Source organism: Chionomys nivalis, chromosome 3, assembly GCF_950005125.1.
Source record: "Chionomys nivalis chromosome 3, mChiNiv1.1, whole genome shotgun sequence".
NCBI lineage: Eukaryota > Metazoa > Chordata > Mammalia > Rodentia > Cricetidae > Chionomys > Chionomys nivalis.
This window is the reverse complement of record NC_080088.1, coordinates 92,640,929-92,665,388: the sequence shown is the minus strand read 5'-3', so window position 1 is coordinate 92,665,388 and position 24,460 is coordinate 92,640,929. Positions and strand designations below refer to the sequence as shown.

At 50.0% G+C, this 24,460-nt stretch overlaps 1 protein-coding gene across 2 annotated transcripts in view; it reads right to left on the bottom strand.

Annotated features, from left to right (window-relative positions):
* Positions 1-223: 223 nt before the first annotated feature.
* The window catches only part of Iqce (IQ motif containing E), a 47,621-nt gene continuing 23,384 nt past the window's right edge, over positions 224-24,460 (bottom strand). Inside the window, exons 14-24 of one of the 2 annotated variants that reach the window (XM_057764418.1) lie at positions 23,889-24,118; positions 20,905-21,009; positions 20,218-20,308; positions 14,218-14,406; positions 12,238-12,261; positions 10,124-10,243; positions 9,668-9,795; positions 8,902-9,002; positions 7,454-7,537; positions 5,237-5,470; positions 224-4,736 (exon numbers count right to left, since the gene is read on the bottom strand). In XM_057764418.1, the coding sequence (XP_057620401.1) occupies positions 4,606-4,736; positions 5,237-5,470; positions 7,454-7,537; positions 8,902-9,002; positions 9,668-9,795; positions 10,124-10,243; positions 12,238-12,261; positions 14,218-14,406; positions 20,218-20,308; positions 20,905-21,009; positions 23,889-24,118 (1,437 nt within the window). In that variant the 3' untranslated portion in view covers positions 224-4,605. The remainder of the gene's footprint in view (positions 4,737-5,236; positions 5,471-7,453; positions 7,538-8,901; positions 9,003-9,667; positions 9,796-10,123; positions 10,244-12,237; positions 12,262-14,217; positions 14,407-20,217; positions 20,309-20,904; positions 21,010-23,888; positions 24,119-24,460) is intronic. The other variant, XM_057764419.1, reaches the window with a different exon arrangement.

Genomic DNA, 24,460 nt, shown 5'->3' with positions numbered 1-24,460 from the left:
TGGTACAGGTTTATAGTCCGAGCTCCTTAGGAAGTTGAGGCAAGAGGGCCCCACATTTAAGGCATGTCTAGGCTACAGGCTGAGTTCAAGGCCAATCTGGGTGATTTATTGAGATTGTGACTTTATTTTTTTTTTCCATTAAAGAGCTGGGGAACAAGTGAGATGGCTCAGTGGGTTAAGGATTTGCTGCCAAGCCTGACGACCCGAGTTCAATTCCTCGGGTACCCACATAGGAGAGACGTGTATCTTGCAAGCTTTCCTCAGATCTCCGTGGCATGCTGTGATGCGTGGACATGCACATGCGAGGACACACTTTTTACACAAGATCTGGAAGATGGCTGAGCACGAGGACCTGAGCTCAGATTGCTGCCACCTGCTGGATGAAGTAGCATTACATCTGTAGTCCGACATGGGAGGGCAGAGACAGGCGGGTCCCGGAGCTCATTTGCCAGCCTAGTTGAATCAGCAGGGTCCAGGTCAGTGGAAGTTCCCATCTCAAAGGATCCAGAGGAGCTGGAGAGATGGCTCAGCAATTATGGGTACTTCTTGTTGCTGAGGACCCAGGTTCTAGTTCCAGTACCCACATGGTGGTTAGTAATTTTAACTCCAGATCCTGGGGGATCTGATGCCTTCTTTTGACCTCCAAGGGTACCATGTACATAGACATACGTGCAAGAAAAACGCTCATACACTTAATCCTTAAAAAAATTATACATAAAAAAGTTGTGGAGCAATTGAGGAATAACTGGACACTGAACTCTGGCACACACACACCACACACATACACACCCCTGAACATCCACACAAACACAAATAGGCATACACACACACACACACACACACATATACAAAAATCTAAATGTTCTCATTACAATTTTTGTGTATACATGCACCATGACATAATACAGACATCAGAAGACGAGTGGAATCTGGCTCTCCTTCCGCCATGGCGGTCTGAAGATTGAATTCAGGCTGTCAGGCTTGGCATCAGGTGCTTTTATCTACTGAGCTATCTTGCTGGCCCTAAATTACCATTTTTTAAAAAAGCTGGGTGTGGTGGTGCATGGCTTTAATCCTATGCCAGCCAGTGCTATATAGCGAGGCCCTGTTTAAAGAGGGGGAGAGAGAAAAATTAAGACCAAAAAGGCCAGGGACCCACTGCTGACTGTTCTGAGTCATCCTGACAGCTTCATCTGCCAGCTTCTAGATGCAATTTCTCTCATTTTAATAGGGGCTTGCCCAGCTGTGGCCTGCGCCAGAAAGGCAGTCAGTTAGAGTGGCTGCTGTATGTGTATGCAGGCTCTGTGGGTCTGGGGAGGCAGGAGCCTGGAGAAGGGGCCAGCCTGGGTTCACACCAGCTGTGTTTACTGAGTCTCTGGTCTTCAGAGTGCCTGAGCCACGTGGAAGCGATCGCTACTCTCCCCCACCCCCAAAGAGGAATTTGCAATTAGTTTGACCGGGATATAATGGAATTTTTATTTAGATCTCAAAGGTTAGAGTGCTTTCCCGGGAAGGTATTTATAGCTTCAAAGGAATCTACACTGGTTAGATTGTTCTTTTCTAATGATGGTCTCTTCACTGAGGGTTCTGGGTCTGTGAAACTGAAGGCACGGTCCTCACTCCCCTCGTTGGGAGACAAAAATAGACATTATCAGATAGAATACAGCCAGCACCTGCAGCCAGGGTCACTCAGCCACAGCCCTTCCTTGGTGCTGAAATGGACCCACGACAAGCTCCCAATGTACTATGGTACTTTATAAAACACCAGGCATAGGGCCCTGGCAATTTCTGCTCAGCCATCAGGCAGTTTAGAGGGACTATGGTCTTCATGGTTTCTGACCAAATCCCTTTCAATGCTGCATGCCCCCGTGATAACACGGCATCAAGAATGCACTGAGGGGCTGGTAGTGTGGCTCAGTGGTAGAGCACTTGCCTAGCTCACACTAGAACCCAGGGTCCATCCCTAGTGCCACACAAAAGCTCACTATAGGTTTGTTCCCCATCCACACTCAACTTGCTGCTGCCTGTTTTGCTAGCTTTGGGAAGCCTGGATTGTACCAGCCCCCTCTCGGCACTTCTGTCTCAGCTGCATGTGGTGGGTGGAGGTGAACCAAGGGCAACAGAGGGCTGTGGTGTTCCTAGATCTCGCTATTTCGCTGGGGTGGCGTCTTCGGGATGGTAACCCCAGTCTATTCCTAGTTTTTGAACCAGAGGTATCTTCTTCCCCCAGTCATGGGTAAGAGGAACACCATCCCACAGGGTCCCTTATAAGCCCTGTGTCCCAAGCCCAACTGGCTTCCTGAGCACTCTCCAGAGCCACCCAAGGCCTCCACCCAGCACCTCCCTGGTGTGAGTAGCACCTTCACCTTTCCAGCTCTCTACATAGGACAACTGGCCCAGGGTAGGCTCAGCAGGTTGGTTGCTGCCCACCGGGTGGAGTCACGAAGAAAGCACGGTTTCTTCCAAAGTTGGACAACCTACCAGCCTTCAGGGAGTCTCACAGCTGCTCTTTAAGATCAAGGTGATGTGAAGGTGTTGCCGTGGAAATAAGGTGTTGCCTGCACTGCTCCTAGGTCCCACAGAAGTTACCCCCCCCCCAATGTGCTCTCTGCTTCAGATCAGCCAGGGGCAGCCTGCTGTACCAATGGGGCCTGGGTGGGGAGCACAGGACACAGAACACCGGCCAAAGACAGAGGCTTGAGGCACCGTCATTTACTGAGGTAGCTTCAAGACAGGGTTTACCTTTAATAGATTAGCTGCTGCACCAAAGGACAGGAGGGTTGTAGCTTTCCTGTTTGCAGGGACATGTTCTCAGAAAACTCAAGTGCAGGGGCTGATCTTGACTTCACTGTCCACTGGCCGGGCTGGCTGCACAGATAAGCCTCAGACCTACAGACCCTGCCCCCTTTCCTGAGGTGGGGGCAGCTGAGGTGAAGACACCCATCCCGTACCCCTGCCCCCCAACAACCTAGAACTCCTGACTGTTCATGCTCAGAACACTCAATGCACAAATGGCTGCTGTTAAATAAGAGAGGGGACAGAGCAGCCACATAAGGACCCTTGGTCTTGGGGAAGGTATAGGCACAAGAGGGGGCCACTTGTAGTCACCTTCTTGTGCCCGAGTGGATGGGCTGAAGCTTCAAGTGGTGGCATCAATCACAGGGAACACACCCAAGTTGTGGTAGGGAGGCAGATCTACAGAGGGCTTCACTTGGCTGCCACGTTGGTAAAATTACCAGTACACGGGGAAGAAAACTAATTAGCCCACAGGCCAAGTGCATAAAAACTGAGCCTGCCAGGGTCCTGGCTGAGTTGTTTTTTCCCCCTGGTGGAGAAAAGGGCTAGGCAGGTGTGCTTGGTCCCATCACAGTATTAGGGGCCCTTTCCCTTCCCTGGGGCAGGTCAACAAAGTTGGGTTCCATCTTCCTGGCCTCTGGCCGCCAAGCCCAGCTCCCATCCTGAGGGTCCCATGCCCAGCCTGCTGTGTGCAGCATCAGGAAGGTGTTCTGTGGAGGACGCCAGCAGTAAATAAATGGTCCCTAACAGCAAACCTGGTGTCCCCACAGGTCTAGTCCAAGAAGCAACTTTCTAGCACTAGGTTTTGCCTAAGAAAAAAGCCAGTCCCATGGGGCCAGAAAGTCCCATCCCCAGTGATCTATGGAGACAGCCAGCCACAGTCCCACAGGCATGACAGGGAAGCGTGGACGGCAGACCTGAGCTACACAGAGCATGGATACCCCTAAAACCCTGCCCAAGTCCCAAACCCCTCATTCTCACCCACTGACAACAGCTAATTTCACAAACTGGGACCAACATCTCAACTACTGGCTGCCAAGTGGGCCAGGTGGCACTGGTGGCCTGCAGATGCCTCTGCATACCCAAGTGACAGGGCTGTCCCTAGGTCGACACTGGAATTTGTTCTTCCCTGAGACTTGTCTCTTCTGGGATGGTGAGCTGGCTCCTGGCCCTGCTCTCCGTCTCCTCTCTTGGTGACCTGTGGCTCTGTCCTCGTGCTGTCTCTCAATACCTGCTGAACATGTCACACTACCAGGTGCTCTTCAAAGAGTTCATCCTTCCAAGGGGACGGAGGTGGTGGGGGGTAGGAGAAAGGGGAGCAAGGAGCCCATGGGACAGGGGCCTCATCTGGGAACCCTGATGTCCATAGCTTCTTGCTGGCTTAGATATGACTGCGTTCTGCTGAGGGGACAGGAGACTTAGCTGTGTGACCTGTAAGGCACTGGGCAGCACAAGACGAGGAAGGCTGCATCTCATGTCAGCTGGCAGTGCCAAGGTCAAGGGCAGGAGGCAGACTTTGCAAGACTCCCTGCTGCCCTGATTTGGGGTGGACATATCTGTGGGCACTGGAAACACATGGGCTGAAACCAGAGATGGAAGTGGGAGGTGGCCGCATGCCCTCCCCAGAGAGCAGCGTAGAGCCACCAGGATCCCTCAAAGGCACAGGCACAACACATAAGAAAACTGATGGCTGAGGTGTTCCCGAGGTGGACTCTTTCCCTAGCAAGATAGGTCATCTTCTCAAATTCAGTTAGCGAGTCCTCTAACCTGGCCCCACAGCCACCTCACCTGGAGGCAATGACTGGGGTCCTAGAATGGGGAGGGGCTTTTCTTCCTGGGCAGAAATGGTGAAAAGATAATATCATCCGAGTCGTCGGAGCAGACATCCTCCTCAGGGGTTGGTGACGCTGTGGGCTGTAGTCCTGGGGGAGAGGACACCACTGAAATGAATCGGGAAAGGGAGGTCAGCCACGTGGAGCCAGTCACAGGTGTAGACAGCTGTGAGCTGTACACTCGGCATTCAGCAGTTTCTGGCGTGCAAGACCGAAGCCCCAGCCACACAGCTAGGGACCTTCAGAGCCTACCTGCACAGCCCTACAGAGCCTCTTGCTAATTCCTATTCTTGGGACAGTCTGGCCGCTGCTGACATGAAACACATGCAGGCCTGCAGTGGTGGTGCACTCCTGTAATCCCTGCACTTGGAAAACTGATGGAGGAGGAGGAGGAGGATCACAAATTTGAGGCTAGACTAGGCTATACAGTGAAGTTTGAGGCCAGCCTGGACTACACAGTAAGATTAGCTCAGAAAACAAAAAGGTGCAAAGGGAATCAGAACCGAGTGGCCACTGTGTATTAGCAGGTCCTAGCTGAAGTGGCCCCGAGCTGCCTGCCCTGCCTGGTGAGGAGCAGGGATGGAGCACAGGGGACAGAGGGGACGTACCCAGGGATGGCTGAGCACTTCCGGTACTGCTGCTCCTTTCTTCACATCCAAGCAGATCCAAGCACATCACATCCGTGACACTGGACTGAGGCACAGCGTCCAGACTGAATGGGGATGGACAGTCCCAATGGCCACCCTGGGGGGAGTTGGGCACTGAGGACTGTGAGGAGGCAGGTCCAGCTGCAGTGGTCTCTCTCAGCTCCTCCTTGGGACAGAGTCCCACTCGCATTGCTCCTAAAGGTGAGGGGGAATGAAATGCTACTGATTTGAGATTTTAAAAGAACAAGATCCCAACCCCATCATGCAATCTGACTTGGCTGTCTGCCTCTTCTCCAGTTTCTACAAACTGCAATCTCAGGAAATCTAATGTATTTCATAATCTCGGTATGTGTAAACCGAGTACCACAGTGCAGAAGTGGAGGTCCAAGGACAACCTTAGGTGGGGTCCTCAGCATCCACCCTGTCTGAGACAGGTTCTCTGTTTGATGTTGCGTTGCCCCTCCGTAGGAATTCTGGGATTGCAGACGCATACGACTGTGCCTGGCTTCACACGGGTGCTGGGGATCTGAACTCAGGTTTCAGGCTTGCGCTCAAGTGCTTCACCCACTGACACACTTCCCTGAATCTTTTTTCTCCCTAGCCTTTTTCCTTTTTTTTTTTGCTTTGTTTTTTAGATAGAGGCTTGCCATGTAGCTCTGGCTAGCCTTAACTTATGATCCTCCTGCCTCAGTCTCTAGATTCCTGGGATTTTAGCTTGTGGCACTAGGTTTTGTTTCCTTTTCTTCCTCCTTCCTTCTTCTTGACCCTCTCTTCTTTAAAAAGTTATTTTATGTGTACAGGTGTTTTGCCTGCATGTACATCTGTGCACCAAATGTGTGCAGAGCTATAGAACAAGCAGGGGATTTGGATCCCCTGGAACTGGAGTTATAGACAGTTGTGAGCTGCCACGTGGATGCTAAAAACTGAACTCAGACCCTCAGCAAGAGCAGCCAACGCTCTTAACCAAGCTCCTTCCTTCCTTTTATGAGACAGTCTCACGTAACTCAGGCTAGCCTTAAGATCCCCCTATGTGGCTGGTCCAGCCCAGCCCATCCTCTTCCCTTTGCTGGGACTGAGGGCAGGCTCCTCTACATTCGGTTTCCTCTAAAATCAGTCAAGGTTTGGGTGTGGCTGTGACTTCTGTAAACTCACGGGAGTGGCAGACACAGGAAGACTGTGAGAGCCTGTCTCAACAACCAGCCAACCAAAGGACGTCCCAACACAGTCAGCTCAAACAAGGAGCCCTTCATTCACTTCCTCACGTGGATTATATCCTGGGGGGTCAATACCTGTGGAGCAGTGAATGCTTCTGGACCCGTCTATACAGGTGGATAGATCTGTATCTAAATCACACTTGACAAGAGGACGAAATGCACCATAAACAAACTTTTTAGCCCTGACCAAATAATTTAAAGGTCAGCAGACACAGAACCTGGTGAGATCAGGACAGATAGCTTTTTGGAGAACCGTCTAAAGCCTCTGGGGACCTGGGGACTGCAGGCTGGCGGTGGCTTTGGGGTTCCGGTGTCGGTGTGCCTGCCTTCTCTGAAATCCAAGGGCTTCTGGCTCGGCTCACTGCGCTTTGCAGAGCAGAGTTTGGAGAGAACAGCAAAGCTCACGGTTTTGCAGCTCTGATACAGCTCAGAAAGTGACAGCTGAAGTCAATGTATGACTCAACTGTGACAACACATTACACATGGTGTGGCAGGAGGGTCTCTACACGGACTCCTATGGGGACCCTGGGAACTGAAGGAGAGTGACCAATCCAGTCAGAACCAGCTAAGGGTTGGGAATATGGCTCAGATGTACACAGTCTACCACCCCCAGCTCTCACCATGAAAGGCGGAGAACGTGTTGATGGTAGAGCACCCCTTACTATGGGGTTGGGGTGTGGCTCAGTGGTAGAGCCCCTGCCTAGAATCCCCCAGGGAGGGGCTGGGGTGTGGCTCAGCCGATCACTTCTCTAGCATGTGCAAAGCCCTAGGTTCCATCTCAAGCACCTCAAAGAAAACAAAAACAGGAGGGAGAGAGCTACTAGAGAAGGCCAGCCAGCCATGGTCTCTGGGTGAGGTTGGAATCAGAGTCACAGGCTTGTTTTCATTGTGTGCCTCTTCTGCCATCGGAGTTGGAGGATTGCTCAAGGAGGTGCTACCCTGGCCACCACTGCCACACGTTTACCTGAATAGAACTGCAGGGCTGCTGGCTCTTCTGCCTCATCTTCTGCCTCGGTAGCTTCCCCACAGCTCTCCTTGCTGACCTTCCCTGAAGGACCCCATTCTGGGTAAGGCATGTCAGTCCTGGGCAGGACCAGCCCACCCACCCGTTGTCCCAGCAGCCACCCAGCCTCCTGTCCCTAGCAACCAGCACTTCTCAAACCTTGCCAGCCTTCCTTAGTTCCACCTCTGACACCCAAGGGTTCAGATGTCTCTGGGAAGCACCAGGTGACTCAGCTCCCTGGGGTGTCACACACATGGACAGAACCTCAGCTGAACTTCTGTTTCTAACATGACCCCAGTCCCTAGCAGCCACATCAATGCCAGTCACAGTGAGGCACTGCTGTAGCTAAGGCAGGAGCTGGAGGCACAGTCACAGAGCAGTAGAGTCCATTGGGCTAGTGGACTGTTGGTCTGTTTAGCCCAGCTCTCCACTCGTGAGGACACGGCCCTCAGGCAGGGGCCTACAGCAACTGCGTCTCAGTGTGGTCCTGATCTCATAGCTGGGAACAGTCTGCCTGGGCCCTGGACTTGATTTTGATGTGTCTATATGAGTGCATGCATGTGTGTGTGTGTGTGTGTGTGTGTGTGTTTGTGTGCATGTGTTCGTGTGTAGGCAGAAGCCATTGTTAATCATAGGTAGCGCAATTTCTCAGGTGCTGTTAACTTTCTTTTATTTTTTGAAATGGGGTCTCTCCCTGGCCAGGAACTTGATGATCTGGCTAAGCTGGCTAGCCAGTGAGCCCCAGGGCCCTTCCTGTCTCTACCTCTCCAGCGCTGATATTACAAGCACATATCACCATAACCAGGGGTTTTTCAGTGTAGGGCCTGGGAATTGAACACAGTTGCTTTACCAACTGAGTGATCCTTCTGAGTCAGCCTGGGGCTTCTTTAACCAATGTTATTTTCTTTATTGACTTTTTTTTTTATTATTTTATTTTAGAGACAGGCTCTCCATGTAGCCCTGGCTGTCCTGGAATTTGCTCTGTAGCCCATGCTGGCCCTGAACTCACTGACATCTGCCTGCTTCTGCCTCCAGTGCACTGGGATTAAAGGCGTAAGCAGTGTTTCCCCAAGCAAGCAATCAGGAGAAACCCCCAAGGAGCCCTGACGGCTGATGGCTGAAGAAACAGAAGCCAGGAAAGCTTTGACTGCACGGTTTGAGGGTACTTGAGAACACAGGGCCCAAGCCACTGCAATCACTGGTGCAGTTTACTGGCTCAGACCCCAGCTGTGGCCCCAGCACCAGTGGAGGAGGGGCAGGGTCTGGTTTTCCAGCATAGGTATGAACTCAGGTTGGCTGAGGCAGCTCACAGTGGGAATAAGTCCCTTGCATTCTTACCCAGCCTTCTTTTGGTTTAACCTTTGGAGGGACACCTCCCCCTTGTGGTGGAACCAAACGAAAGAAATTACCAGAAGAAGCTGCTAGGGAAGGTGGGGAGGCGGATCCTGAGGGTGTGGTTGAGACAGCTTCCCTCTGAGCTGAGGCAGCAAGCCCTCTGCAGCAGTTGGCACTGGAAGACACAAAGCTCTAGCTGAACCAGGGGCTGGACTGCTCCACGGGGCAGCAGCCACTTCCACAGGCGAGACACTGCAAGTGTGCCTAGGCCTTGACAATGCTGGCCCTGGGGTCTATGCCCTTGGCTCATGTATTCAAGGCCCTGCTGAACCCAGGGTCTTTTTGTTTTGTTTATTTTTTTTTTTGAGACAGGATTTTCTTTCTGGCTCTCCTGGAACTTGATCTGTAGACCAGGCTGGCCTTGAACTCACAGAGATCCTCCTGCCTCAGCCTCCTGAGCGTTGGAATTACAGGCTACCACTGTGCCAAGTTGCATTTTTCTTTAAAAGGGACAGTACATGAGCTCAAGTTCGCGATGCCCACACACTAATGGGCCCTGTTCCATTCGCTGTCCACACACTTCCTTGCTTCCCCCATCATAGAGACACGTTCTAGGACGGCCTTCCCCAGAGGGTGAGAGCCTACAGCCTACCCAATAGTGGAGTGAAGCTAGGATATCCGTAAAGGCCTACCAATTGCTACAGTGAAGTGCCAGGCCATGGCTCACACAGTATCATGACAGCACATCATTGTGAATCCCACAGGAGCCCTAGATAGCCACAAAATGGGTGCCCCCATCCCCCGAAGTAACAGCACAGAGATGCCTGTGGCCCCACTCACATGAACCTGGCCTGGGCCAGGTATCCGCGGAGGATGGACTGGATGACAGTGATGGCCTCCTCTTGTGCTGGGCTGTCTTCAGGCTGGAAGGTGGGGCTTGGGACACGAGATGTGGGAGAGCTCTGTAGCTAATGACAACAGGAGAGAGACCTGTCTGGGGCCACCCAGTTGTCCCCAAATGCAGCATGCAACTATCGGACAGGAGGGGCGTGCTTTCCAGTTGCACCCCCAACAGTGCTCCTCATCAGCAGTCACTGTGAGGCCTGCTTGGGCCCCACCAAGGATAAACCAGTCCTGGATGTGTCAACGGGACCACTGCTGGGCTGCCCCTGACACGGATGGGTGAAGCACCAGGCACATCTGCCCAGCTAGGAAGACGAGAAGGCTGCAAAGGGCTTGAGATTCCTCTGCTGAAGAAGGGTCGAGCAGCTGGTGTCCGTCCAGCCAGATGGTTACCTGGTTGGGAAGACTGGGAAGGCCAGGCAGGCTCGGAGACCTGAAGTCTGGGGCTTTGTTGCGTAACAGCTTAGAACGAGCTAGGTGTCCCCTGAAGGCCGCCTGGAGCACAGTTGCTGCCTGGCAGGAAAGAGGGAAGGACTCAGTTTCTAGAAGACTAAAGGGGAATAGAGAAAGCTCGTCTTGCGGTGTAACCTCATGACACAGTGCCTCCCGTCTGGCCCTCCTAACCCCACACGCTGGCGCGTGCACATGCACCGGGCCACAGGGAGGGGAAGGCACGTGCTGACTGCTGCAGAAAACCAGTCCTGAACACAGTTCAATCAGGGGCTAGGACAGTTACACCAGCCACTAATATTAGTTCAGACTTCACACGTTGTTTCTGCTTTTTGAGTCGGGGTCTGGCTACGCAGCTGTGGAAGACCTCAAGTGTGTGCTGAACCTCCTGTTTCTGCCTCCTGAGTGCTGGGATTACAGGTGTAGGCCACAGTGCCTGCCCTCCGGACTTCACCCCCTGGGATGTCTTCACAGCAGGGTGGACCTGCTTCATCTGCTTCCTTTCACACATATCCTCCAATCGCAAAAGCTACAGAAAGGTCTTTTTCTGTTTTCAGAGTGTTGGTGACTGAACCCAGGGCCTTGTGCATGCTGGATAAGCACTCTACCACTGAGCCATGTTTCCAGCCTTTCTGCAGACATGGTATCATGAAGTTTCACAGCTCTTGGGGTTTGTTTTGAAGGTGAACAGATGACCCTGTACACAATAGCCAATGAAGAGCAGTAACTGAGGCCAGAGACATCCAGCAGCAGATGTAGGCTGAACTCTGGCTCTGGCTATGTTAGAACACCCAAGAGCTGACAGTGTGCAGGCTGAAACCCAGTCCCATGTAAGCTAATCTAGCTAGCAAACGATAGAGCAAGAATGAACATCGGGGCAGGAAGAAGCCACAAGAGGAGGGCTTGACAGTACAGACTTGTTATCTCAATTACTTAAGACAGAAGAGAAAGGAGAATCACAAGTTCAGGGCCAGCCTGGATATGGGTCAAAGACCTGTCTTAAAACAAAAATTTAGGGAAGACTGCAAGCATGGTTTGGCAATAGAAGATCTGCACAGAAAGACACAGTGGAGGGGCTGGGGTGTGGCTCAGTGGTAGAGCCCCTGCCTAGAATCCCCCAGTGAGAAAATGGGGTGTGGCTCAGTGGTAGAGCACCAGCCTAGAATCCCCAGTGAGGGGTTGGGGCGTGACTCAGTGGTAGAGCACCTGCCTAGAATCCCCCAGTGAGGGCTAGGGTGTGGCTCAGTGGCAGAGCACCTGCCTAGAATGCCCCAGTGAGGGGCTGGGGTGTGGCTCAGTGGTAGAGCCCCTGCCTAGAATCCCCCAGTGAGGGGCTGGGAGTGTACTTCAGTGGTAGGGCCACATCTAGCATGTAGGAAGCCCCAATAACAAATATCAGTCTCCTATTCCAATTTCATGGCCACCTTAACCTGTTCTCCTTCCTGCCAGCTCTTCCGTTGGGATAACCCTACTGTCCTTCTCCATGTGTCCCATGGGGACACCTGGGCTATAGGATGGCAGCTCCAGTTCAGACCCTTTCAATTCTCCCTGCTTTGCGGCATGTGTGTCCTGGCATCTATGGCTGAGTACGTGGGATTGCTCAGCTCTGAAATGGAAATAGGAGTGGGGGAAAGGGTGTGCTAGGAAATTTTAAAAATGTACAGTTACTCTGGTGTTCATTTTATGCTTCTGTTACTAGAATTTAAACTCTGTGACTGTGTTTGAATTCATTTCCCGAAAACCAGGACTTTAAGGAAATGCCTTTTAATACACTTGGCTGGGCTGGAGAGATGGCTCAGAGGTGAAAAGCACTTTCTGTGTAAGCGTAACACCTGAATTTGAATCCCTCACACTTCCATAGAGTCAGATGTGGTCACACGTGCCTGTAACCCAGCACATGAGGGGTAGATACGGAGGCAGCCAGCCTAGCTTCAGGTTCAGTGATGAACCCTGTCTCCATGCACATGGGCATCCCTTACACAAGCGCATGTACCCCCCATGTCCTCTCCCCCCAGCAGAAACACGAGTTTGGGAACTGGTGAAATTGACTGACTTACCTCATCCAAAGCTGCTTTTCTTTTCTGAAATAAGGAAATTGAGAAATGAATTAGTGTGAGCAGAGTGAAGTCTCGACAGAGGCTTCCATTCCTTAAAAGAATGTTCTTGTCAGTATCTGTAAAGGTTAATCTCACTGTCAACTGACTGGATTTAGAATCACCATGGAAACACGCCATTGGGTGTGTATGAGAGAAAATTTCCAAATCGCATTAACTGCCTGGGGAGACCCACCCAAAATGTGGGTGGTGCCACACCATAGGCTGAGGTCCTGGACTGCACAGAAGGGAGAATGGAGCCAAGCACAGTCGTCTCTCTGCTGCCTGACGGTGGACATAATGTGACCAGCTGCCTCATGCTCCTGGTGCCATGACAGGACTGACAAATGGTGGCCCAAATCTACCCGTCTGTCCTTGAAGTTGCTTCTGGTTGACAGGTTTGGCACAGCAACAAGAAAAGCAGCTGATGAGCCGGGCGGTGGTGGCGCACGCCTTTAATCCCAGTACTCGGGAGGCAGAGGCAGGAGGATCTCTGTGAGTTCGAGGCCAGCCTGGTCTACAAGAGCTAGTTCCAGGACAGGAACCAAAAGCTACGGAGAAACCCTGTCTCAAAAAATCCAAAAAAAAAAAAAAAAAAAGAAGGAAAAGCAGCTGATGTTGTGTACTGCAGTGCAGCAATGGCTGCTGGGATGTTTCCTTCAAGTTTATCATGCACGATGTTCACCCCCACTCTCACCCTCTCTTGCATCTACCTCACTTTCTACTTCTCCATCTGCGACAGCCAACAATGCAACAACAGGGGCACAGTAGGCGAGTGGCTTCTAAGACTCTAACGGCAAGTTCTAGGCGTGGCACAGGAGGCCTGGGAACCTTCTTTTGCCAGAAATCAATGACATGCTCAGTAAGACGACAGCCACAATGGCAAGAGCAAAGGGGATCTCGAGATCACATCTGGGACAATATTAAGGGGAATAATGATTGCAACTAACTTTTATTTATTTATTTATTTATTTTTGATTTTTGAGACAGGGTTTCTCCGTAGCTTTTTTTTTTTTTTTTCTTTCCGAGACAGGGTTTCTCTGTGGTTTTGGAGCCTGTCCTGGAACTAGCTCTTGTAGACCAGGCTGGCCTCGAACTCACAGAGATCCGCCTGCCTCTGCCTCCCGAGTGCTGGGATTAAAGGCGTGCGCCACCACCGCCCGGCTTGCAACTAACTTTTAAAATGATTCAATAAATAAAAGAATCTGAGGGCTGGAGAGATGGCTCAGTGGTTTAAAAGCATTGCCTACTTTTCCAAAGGTCCTGAGTTCAATTCCCAGCAACCACATGGTGGCTCACAACCATCTGTAATGAGGTCTGGTGCCTTCTTCTGGCCTGCAGGCATACATACACGCAGACAGAATATTGTATACATAATAAATAAATAAATATTTTTAAAAAAAAGAATCTGAGCCCATATTAATTCTCTTCCCATGAGGAAGAGAGGGAAGCAGAGAGGGGCCCTTGTGTCCTACTAGAAGGGAATAATCCAATAATCACTTGCTCTGGAACTGGTATCTACTCAGAAAAGGAAGCTTGCCTGTCTCCTCAGGAGCACCTGGATCCATGTCCAATGCTGATCAATTGCTATTTAGGCCAGGGAAACTGGCTGATAAAAGATGGAACTAGAAACACAGTCCTGTGGCCATCCAAGATGGCTGAAGCTTGGTCACTGGACTGTTACTAGTTTGTTTTTAGAGAGGGTCTCCTGTGGCTTATGCGGACCTTGAACTCCTGATCCTCTTTGGTACTGGGATTACAGGCATGTACCACCTCTCCTTTTGCAGCCCCCCCTTCTGCAAGCATCCCACTCTAAACACAATGGATGACTACTGGTGTGGGGATGGGGGATCGCGCTGAATGGATGTGAAGACACACTGGGTCACGGAGCACGTGAACGCCAGATATTCTCTGCAGCTGGACATGGATCAGGAAGCTCCTCACCTTGTGCCTGTGGGCCTTCCACCGGGCCTGCAGGGTTCTGACAGCGGCCTCTCTCCTCTCTTCAGAGCATGGGGTGGGGGACTGGCAGCCAGCCCCCTCGCCGGCACTGGTAGGGGAGTCGGGCTCATTGTTGGAGTCTGGCTTGTAGTGCCTGCTGCAGGGTGATGGAGATCGAAGCTCTGGGTGGGCCTGCAGGAAATGAAAGGGGTCAGTGGCGTTAGTGACGTCATCAGTGGGCAGTGGACAGGATATTAACCAGGATATTACAGGCCTTGCTCATCAGACAGTAGACTTAATAAAACAAAGTCTGAGGCTGGTGCGGTGGCGGTCTTTTTTTGGGCTCTTTTTAAAGATTGATGCGGTATGATAAAAGCGGGATTTAGGAGATTGAAGTGGAGGTATTTCCAGTGTGGCTTTTGGCAGAAAGAGGAACTGAATCATTGAAATGTCGCTGACTGCTGGGTAGTGTTCTTGAAATCTACCTGCCAGGGCTCTTCTCAATAAAATCCACATTACTGGAATATTCTCTCCTCACATCAAAAGGCAGGGTCAAGGCTGGGGAGACAGCACCGGCGCTGTCAGAAGAGTGTTTACTGTACAAGTGTGAGGCCTGAGTGGCGGCGTGTGCTTGTAATTTCAGCACTGGAGAGGCAGAGACAGGCAGAGCCCAGGGGCTTGCTGGCTGGCCAGCCTGCCTCACCTACCTGCCCACGTGCACCCCCACTGAACACACATTACAGGCAGGTTCAGTGGAGGAGCGTGTTACACAAACAGCCTTCCCAGCCATGGGCGAGATAAGCATATCCCATAGGTAACTGAGGTCACAATGTGCCAGTCAGCACTGAAACCAAGATCTTCATTTAGTCTGAGTTTTTTTTTTTTTGACATGTGTGACAGATGGGAGACCCCAGGATGGGAAGGGTGCTCCTGTGAGGGAGGCTGAGTAGGCAACTCACAGGCCTAGACACATCCCTCTGTGTAATTTTCACATTTCAAGATAATGTCTGTTCTTAGAGTCACCCAGGACCAGGGACCCAGCAACTAGGATGTCCTGTGGCTCAGTGGTCACCACAATTGTTCAAACCAGCCGACTTCATGCTCAGTCATGACATGCTCTTCATGGCCTGTCCTCACAGTGAAGGCCCCAGCTCTGCGATAGATTCCTGCCTGAACTCATACATCTCTTCAGTTTACTTATTGTCTGTGTAGGTTTGTGCACGGAGGCTGGAGGAGGCTGTCAGATGTCTTGCTCTATTCTCTCAAGAAAAAAAAAATCCCTCACTGAATCTGTATCTAGGCTGGTAGCCAGCAAGTCCTGGCTATCCTCCTCTCTTTGACCCAACGTGTCTTTATGTATGTGGAGCAAAAGTGTTATTCCCTACTGAAGCATCTCCCAAGCCCCTGGGGCTAACCTTGAACTCTCCATCCTCCTGCCTCGGCCTCTCGAGTGTTGGGGATCACTGGCCTGCACCACCATGGGTGGCCCATGAAAGCTTGTCTATTATGCATTCACATATCAGATCCTCCTAGAGCAAAGACTGGCACAGGAGGTTAGCCCCTGACGCACTAGTTTCCATCTGTGCTAGTGTCTGGTGTGACACATGGGACAGATTAGAAAGAGGGTACATTCTAGTTCCCAGAAACGAAGGCGTCAACGGCCTGGGGAACAGGGACCAGAGGGCCTCTTGCTGACCCTTTGGAGATGTGAAGGCGACCTTCACAGCTACAAAGCCTCTGCTGAGTGACAGCAAGTCCTGAGACTTCCATGAAAAAAAGGAGGAGAGGCCTGCTGCCATAGGCCTGTAATCCAATCATTCCAGATGTGAGATAGGAGAACTGTAAGTTTAAAGACAGCCTAGGTAACTCAATGAGATCCTGTCTCAAAGTACAACATACAAAGGCTAGAACTATAGCTTGGTGGTAGGGTACCTGCCTAGAATCCCCCAGTGAGGAGCTGGGGTGTGGCTCAGTGGTAGAGCCCCTGCCTAGAATCCCCCAGTGAGGGGCTGGGGTGTGGCTCAGTGGTAGAGCCCCTGCCTAGAATCCCCCAGTGAGGAGCTGGGGTGTGGCTCAGTGGTAGAGCCCCTGCCTAGAATCCCCCAGTGAAGGGCCGGGTGTGGCTCAGTGATAGAGCACCTGCCTAGAATCCCCCAGTGAGGGGCTGGGGTGTGGCTCAGTGGTAGAGCCTCTGCCTAGAATCCCCCAGTGAAGGGCTGGGGTGTGGCTCAGTGGTAGAGCACCTGTTGTGGAATAATTGTTTAATTATGTAAAGATGTGTTGCTGTTTTACCTTGCCTGTTTAAGACACCTGATTGGTCTAATAAAAAGCTGAATGGCCAATAGTGAGGAGGAGATATAGGTAGAACTGCTGGGCAGGGAGAGTAAGTAGGAGGAGGAATTTAGGCTGGGGTAAGAAGAAAAACAAACTCTAGGGAGACACCAGGGGCCAGCCAGTCAGACACAGAGGAAGCAGGAAAGATGGACATACAGAATAAAAGAAAGGTAAAAAGCCCCAAAGCAAAATGTAGATGAATAGAAACAGGTTAAATTAAGTTAAAAGAACTAATGAGACAAGCCTAAGATCTGAGCTCAGGCCAAGCATTCATAATTAATAAGTCTCTGTGTCATGTTTGGGGGCTGGTGGCCCAAGAAAGTCGGCTATATTTGGGGGCCAAATTTCCACATAGGGCCCGAGAAAGCTGAAAAAATAAAACAAATCCCTGACATGGCTTCCTAGCAGCCTGGTGCTCTTAGCATACAGAGGTGCAGCTCGGCCACAAGTGAGCACTTGAGCAGCTGACACCTTAATTAGAAACAATAAGTTAAGTAAAAATGCCTGCCACATTGTGGGTACCAATTTCCTAGAGCAGTTAAATCAGATCCTGGATAAACACAGCTCCTGGTTAAATGCAGCTCTCAGTCAGACCCACAGGGCATAAAGCCCGCCTCTCACAGATCTGAGCAGGCCAGAATCAGCCACCAGTGCAAAGACACAGGTGCACAATAAATCAGGTCCAGGCTAAAAAAAAAAACTGAACAGTTACCAAACAGTTTAAAAAGGTGTGTAGGCACCAAGAAAGAAAAGAAAATGGGTATAGTCATGGTAAAAACTAAATTTAAAACTAAAGATGGGAAATACACAGGGAATCCAGATCCTGTATGGTGTGGTGACTTTACATCTTTTGAGTGTTGAGTGAATGACAGCTGCTGAAAGACACTGGATTGTAAAAGGAACTGCTGAAGTAAACCAGCCTAGGTACTGTAGGGATCCTAAACTTTAAAAAGGAATTCAGAAAACATATTGAGTTGGATCAGAGAGGTTATGTTTTTGTGTCCTCAGGAAACAAAAAGCTGTGGATTCCTTCAACAACAGAGATCAGGTTTGATCAGGGGAGACCTCCTGAAAGTCCTGGCTGAAGACAGGAAGAAATAAACCAGAAAAAACTAGGAGAAAGGTGGTATTCATGCTGAACCCTCTGCAATGGGAATGTTCTGAGACTGGTAACAATGTTACAACTAGTTTCTCCAGGACTTGACCAGTCTAATTTTCTCAGGGTTTCTCCTGGACGCCATTACCCCCAGACAACAGGAAGCAGTCTAGAGAACACGACACTCACATTCAGTAGGGTGGGTGGTTTTTGGTCATTTGGTGGGTTATGAATGTTTGTCATCATTGTGGGGGTTGTAGGAATATAGGATAAAAAGATAACTATTAGGTAAAGATAAAATGACTACTATTAACCTCAAATATTTTACATTGGTATGGATTTTGATATATTGATACAAATTTAAAGTTATTTTTGTTATACTGTATGTATGATTCTACTCTTTTTGGGGGTATTATGCTTATGCAGCTTATTTAAAAATGTGATGTATAATTAAGAAATGCAGCCAGGCGATGGTGGCACACGCCTTTAATCTCAGCACTTGGGAGGCAGAGGCAGGCGGATCTCTGTGAGTTCGAGACCAGCCTGGTCTACAGAGCTAGTTCCAGGACAGGCTCCAAAGCCACAGAGAAACCCTGTCTTGAAAAACCAAAAAAAAAAAAAAAAAAAAAAAAGAAAGAAAAAGAAATGCAGGTTAGTAGTTAGTCATCTATAACAATCAAGCTTGTAGTCATGTTAGGTATGCTTTCAAGGTTAAACAGATATATTTTATATAGATAGGTGATCTTCAAACACTTCAGAGGCCTACAGAATATAGCATTTATGGTGTTTAATAATGCAATACTTTTCATGACAGCGAGACACATCTGTGCCTGACAGTACCAATCTATTTCATAAAAGGATAGATGATGGGAGTCAAAGAACCTCCATACAGAGTTCGCTTTCATTGTGGCAAAGCTAGCCATTTTGGCAAGAAACTGCCCTTGCCTTGACTGCCAATACTATACTGTACTGGACAAGCAGGACACAAAGGAAAAAAGACTGCTGAACTTTGTCAAGATATGTGGAACAGTCCTTCAAGATCCTGGTTCACAGAAGTCTCTTGGATATTCTAGGCCTTTAAGGCAAAGATGGATGACCCACAGCTGCAGAGGAACCTTGGGTGACTGTCCAGGCAGTCAGCTGCTTCTGTCATTTCTATAGTTTTGGAAGTTGCTTGTTCTGCTCTTCCTGTTTACTTTGGTAATATATCTTTCTCAGGGCTCTGATGTAGCTGAAGACAAGATAGTTATAGTATTTCTGGTTACCAAATTTAGAAAAGAAACTTACATAAGAGGTTAAAGTTTATAAGGCTGAGACATAAAAGTTTAAATTGTTTATCTAAGAAAATGTTTTGAGGTCTAAAAAGGTAATTTTGTGTTGGTAATACAAGTTAGGATAGATTACCTAATAGGTAAATTAGGTACACAAGTTCACAACTTTGGACTCACCAAGAAAGGACAGATAGAATATTTTTTCTTGGCCAGGCGGTGGTGGCGCACGCCTTTAATCCCAGAACCTGGGAGGCAGAGGCAGGCATATCTCTGTGAGTTCGAGGTCAGCCTGGTCTACAAGAACTAGTTCCAGGACAGCTAGGGCTGTTACACAGAGAAACCCTGTCTCGAAAAACCAAAAACAAAACCAAAACAAAACCAACAAAAACCAAAAAAAAAAAAAGAGAGAGAATATTTTCTCTGAATCTGTCAAATACAAATGGACTGAATGACTACTGTAAATGTATTCTTCCTGTTTTTACTGTATATAGCTTTACTATGTTAAAGCTAAAACCTTTCTTTTTATTTAGATAAAAAGGAGGAAGCACCTGCCTAGAATCCCCCAGTGGGGGGCGGGGTGTGGCTCAATGGTAGAGCCCCTGCCTAGAATCCCCCCTTGAGGGGCTGGGGTGTGGCTCAGTGGTAGAGCCCCTGCCTAGAATCCCCCCTTGAGGGGCTGGGGTGTGGCTCAGTGGTAGAGCACCTACCTAGAATCCCCCAATGAGGGGCTGGGGTGTTACTCAGTGGTAGGGTATTTACCTAGAATCCCCCAGTGAGAGGCTGGGGTGTGGCTCAGTGGTAGAGCCCCTGCTTAGAATCCCCCAATGAGGGGCTGGGGTGTGGCTCAGTGGTAGAGCACCTACCTAGAATCCCCCAGTGACGGGCTGGGATATGACTCAGTGGTAGAGCACCTGCCTAGAATCCCCCAGTGATGGGCTGGGGTGTGGCTCAGTGATAGTGCACCTGTCTAGTATATATAAAGCCCTGTGTCCAGTTCTACAAAACCAATGAGACAAATACAGGGGTAGGGGAGACAGGGAAGTTGCAGCAAGACAGCTGCCCAGACAGCATGTTCTGGTAGTCACATCTATGCAGGCTAGGAGTGGGCTATTCGTCCTTCGTTTTTGGCATTCATGCCTCCTATCCAAACTGCCTAAGTCCCTAGGCCAGCCTGAGGCATCTACATTCATGGTCCAGGTTTGGGAGATCATTAGTGCAGGTCACGGAGAAGCTGCATGTGAAGACAATGGTGACAAGCCCCACCCATGCTTAAAGTCAAGGGAACAACACAGCCCATGGTACCTCATGAGTGACTGCCACAGTAGGCTCTCTCTCTTGTCTCTTAGCTTCTTCCAGTTCTTGACACTTGTTGGTGAGAGCTTCAATTTCCTCTCTAAAGTACAAAGGGAAAAGATGGTCCTTAGTCGTCATCTGGTAGGGAAAGCAGTGGTCCAGGCAGTGCTGCATGGGACAGGCTACAGGAATGGGCTTCTGGCAACTGGTGGTCGCCATCAACGCCACTGCCCGGGCTCTCTAAATTGTCACCTGTGTTCTGAGAGCCTTCAAGGGCAGGGCTGAGGATACTAGGCCCAGCCTTATTCCTGAAATATCATGAGTTGGAAAGGGGTCTGTGGGAAAGAGCTTGCCTAGCATGCAGGAAGTCCTGGCCCATCTCCAGCACTACACAAAAGAGCAATGTTATTCTGGCATTTGGAAGGTGGAGGCAGAAGAATAAGAAGTTCAAGCTCATTTTTGGCTATAATAAGTTCAAAGCCAGAATTGGGTACATGAAAGCCTGTCACACACAAAGTCAGGGCATCCCAGCGTGGGTACACACATTTGTGATCTCAGCAAATGTGGTTTTGACAACTGAGTAGCTGAAGTCGCAAAGTTGCACACTGAAGCCAGTTTGCACTACACAGTGAGATCCTGGGCCAAACAAAATTAAAAAACACAATCAAAACACTACTTGATACTCAGTGTATTTACCTCAAAGCCTGCTCCTGCTGGCGCCTCTCCTTCTCGCCTTCCCTGGCTATCTCCAGCTCCTTCTCCAAGTTCATCTTGGCTTGCAGCAGCTTATTCATCTCCACGCTGAGACACAAACAGATATCTCCATGGTCACTCGACCCAAGGCTAGCCCAGCTGAAGTATGCTTCCTGTACCCTGTCACCCCACTTCCCTCCTTAGGCACTGAATCTAGACAGGTCCGTGGTCCTAAGGACAGGGCCAGAGCATCTCTGAGGGTGCTAACTGCATCGCTGACACCCCTGTAGAGGGACTGTCATAGGTGAGGTCAACATGAGCAGAAGCAGGTAAGATCCTACCCTGAAACAAGAGACCTCAACATGACAGAGGATAGTTGAGTGACACAGAGCCTTGCTCAGTGCAAGGTCTGAACCCAGGAAGGACCTGATGACACCTAGCCCCAGGGCAGGTGCTTGCACCAAGGTATGGGTGACACATGGCCATGTACTCAGCCCTGGTTAGATTCTGTTTAAAACTCAGACCTGCCACTTCTCCAGGTCCCTGCTAATCTCCACACTGAAGTGGAGTGGGTAGTAGGGTGACCGTCATACAGTAAGGGCTTTGCATGTGGTAGCTATTGTGTTACCTCACAGTGTGAACTGCAGCTTCCACGCCTGTGTTAGCACAGTAAGAAAATTTTAAAAAGATGTTTTACTTTATGTGCATCAATGTTTCGTCTCATGTATGGGCACCATGTGCAATGTCAGAAGAGCATGTCGGATTTCCTGGAACTGAAGTTATGGATAGTTATGAGCTGCAGTGTGGGTACTGGGAATTGAACCTGGGTCCTCTCTGCCAGAGCAACAAGTGTTCTAAACCACTGAGTCATCTCCTTGGTCCCCCTGTGTTAACCATTTTACATAGGTGACCAATTAGACCGTCTGTGGCTATGCAGAGTTGGAATGTTACAGGTCCCAAAGCAAAGCTATCTGGGAAGCCATTAGTCCTAACAGCCACATATGTCCATCTCTGTGTCTGACCTCACATCCATGGAACTTTTCCTTTCAGAAGGTACAAGCAGACCTCTGGCTCCCACCAACCCAAAGACTAAGAATGTCCCCAGACTGGGCGGTGGTAGCGGCACAATATTAATCCCAGCACTAGTGAGGCGGAGGCAGGTGGATCTCTGGGAATTCGAGACCAACCTGGTCCACAAAACACGAGTTCCAGGGCAGTTAGGGCTGTTACACAGAGAAAGAAACCTGTGTCTCAAAAACCAACCAAACAACAAACAAACAAACAAAAAGAATGTCCCTAGACAGCATCTTCAGCTGTTGCTGAGATTCCCCCGGCTCCGCTGTACCCTGCCTTCCTGTGGTGTCCCTAGACAGTACCTGCAGCTATAGTGGAGATCTCCCGGCTCCGCTGTACCCTGCTACCTGTAGTTTTCACCAGTGTATTCTAAATCACCTCAACTTAGGGCTTTCTTTGTTCTGGTACTTTAAAAACTTCATGAAACTGTCCCATAATGGAACACGGTATTTAAGGTACTTATAGTCACTCATATCTGGCTATAGAATAAACTACTAACCCCTTTGGGGAGAGAACTGTGTTTTGTTTTTTTTTTTTTTACTGTTTTGTTTTGCATTGATGAGAGCTTGACAGAAAACGCAGAAGTTACTTCAAAATGACCAATGTCATTTAAATTATTTTTATATATAGTGTGTCATGCAGACATGCACATGTACCATGGTGCACATGTGGAGGTCAGAGGAAAACTTGGGGAAGCTGGTGCTGGCCTCCCACCATGTGGGTCCCAGGATCTAATTCAGGCCATCAGACTTGGCAGCAATTTCCCTTATCTGCTCTCAGGCCCACCATCATGATTACAAAGGTTTCCATGAAATGCTACTTCTTACAAGGAACCCTCCGCCAACTTCCATCAATGCCCAGGAAACTAGGCCACAAGACAGCTGGGGCCCTTGCTCTGTACATGGGGCACAACCGGCAGGGTTTCATAGCCCTCAATTTTTACATTTTCTGCCTTCTTACAGTTCCATTGTTTTAGGGCTTGAATTTAAGATGGCCCACAAGCTAGGTAAGTTCAATACCACGGCTACATCTCACATGCGAGGCAAGATCTGTACCCCTGAGCTACATCCCCAGACCTTGGATTTTTGAGCTTCACTATGTAGCCAGGCTTATATCAAACTTGAGATCCTCCTGCCTCAGCCTCCAAGTGGTGGAATTACAGGTGCATGCCACACCTGGCTTCCCAGAGGGTCAGGTCTTGGGGTCCTCTATCCTAACCTCTCCAGATGAATGGGGCTTCGAAAGCTGCAATCCTAACTAGCTCCTAGGTGGGTGGAATCTGAGGCCCTTGCATACCCAACTCCCAGGCAGTCAGGGCTAAGGCCCTCAATCCAGTTAGCTCCCGAGTGGGACCACAAGGTTAGCATCCCTATCCAGCTCATGGGTGGGCAGAAACTAAGGCCCTGCACCTCCCACCAGCACTCAAATTAATAGGGCTTAAGGTGGGCAGGGCTTGAAACCCTAACCTCTCCATCAGGCCCTGGGCAAGCAGGGAAGGGTATGTGTGGGGTGTTTGGAGAGGGCAGGGACAAGGTCTGCATTCCCAACCAGCGTTCAGGTGAGTGGGGCCTGAGGGTTGTACCTAGCCCCAGGACTTCCAAGGAGGGTGGTGGGTAGGGCTTGCTTCCCATACCAGCTTTCCAAGTGGGTGGGGTCTGAGACCCTTCATCTCCAAAAGCTTTCAGGGTGGGCAGGGCTGGTGGCCTTGGTCACAGTTTTATGACAGCAATTTAAAAATAACTAAGACACAGAGGCTGGCCTTGAACTGGTGATCTTCTTGCCGACACCCTCCAAGTCCTGACACTGCAGGCCAAGCGCTGCCCTCCCCATGATATGGGTGTTCCGGGCTATGAAACAGGGATGCACCAACTCCTACAGGACAGGCACTTCAGCCCTCCAAGTCAGCCACTTACTCTTTCTCCGCCAGCTGTGCCTGCAGTGCGCTCTGCTCCCCTTTCAGGATCTTCACGGCTCCTTGGAGATGCTCCTCGTCCTCGGATGGATCCCCTTTGGGCTGGTCCTCTTTGGACTCGTCCCCTTTTGGCTGCTTTTGCACTGAGATGTTGGATGAGGAGTGGACCAGGGGATTCGGCTTGACCAGCTCTGAAGTAGAGAGCTTTGGGCTTTCTGAGGAGCTCACCTTCTGGAGGCAATGAAGGCATCTGTTAACTTTACCTCTGTGAGACTCAGGGGCGGCCAATCTCCAGTATGTGGGAGAAGCTTTGCTGTGGGGACCGAGTCAGCAGGTTCCCTTCCCATAGTGCTGGCCAGTCCCAGAGGCAGGACATGGGTCAGAGCTACCAAGACCATATATGATGAAAGCCACCAAGGAGGGAGGCAGGCAAGGAGGATGCACACATCGGAATTCGGGTATCTCCAACCCCTGTGCTTGCTGTTCAACCAGTCCAGTTCTGTCTGAAAGTGCCGCCAGTTTCCGCAGGCCTTTGCTATTGGGTCTCTGGATATACCTGGATTTCCTGTACTT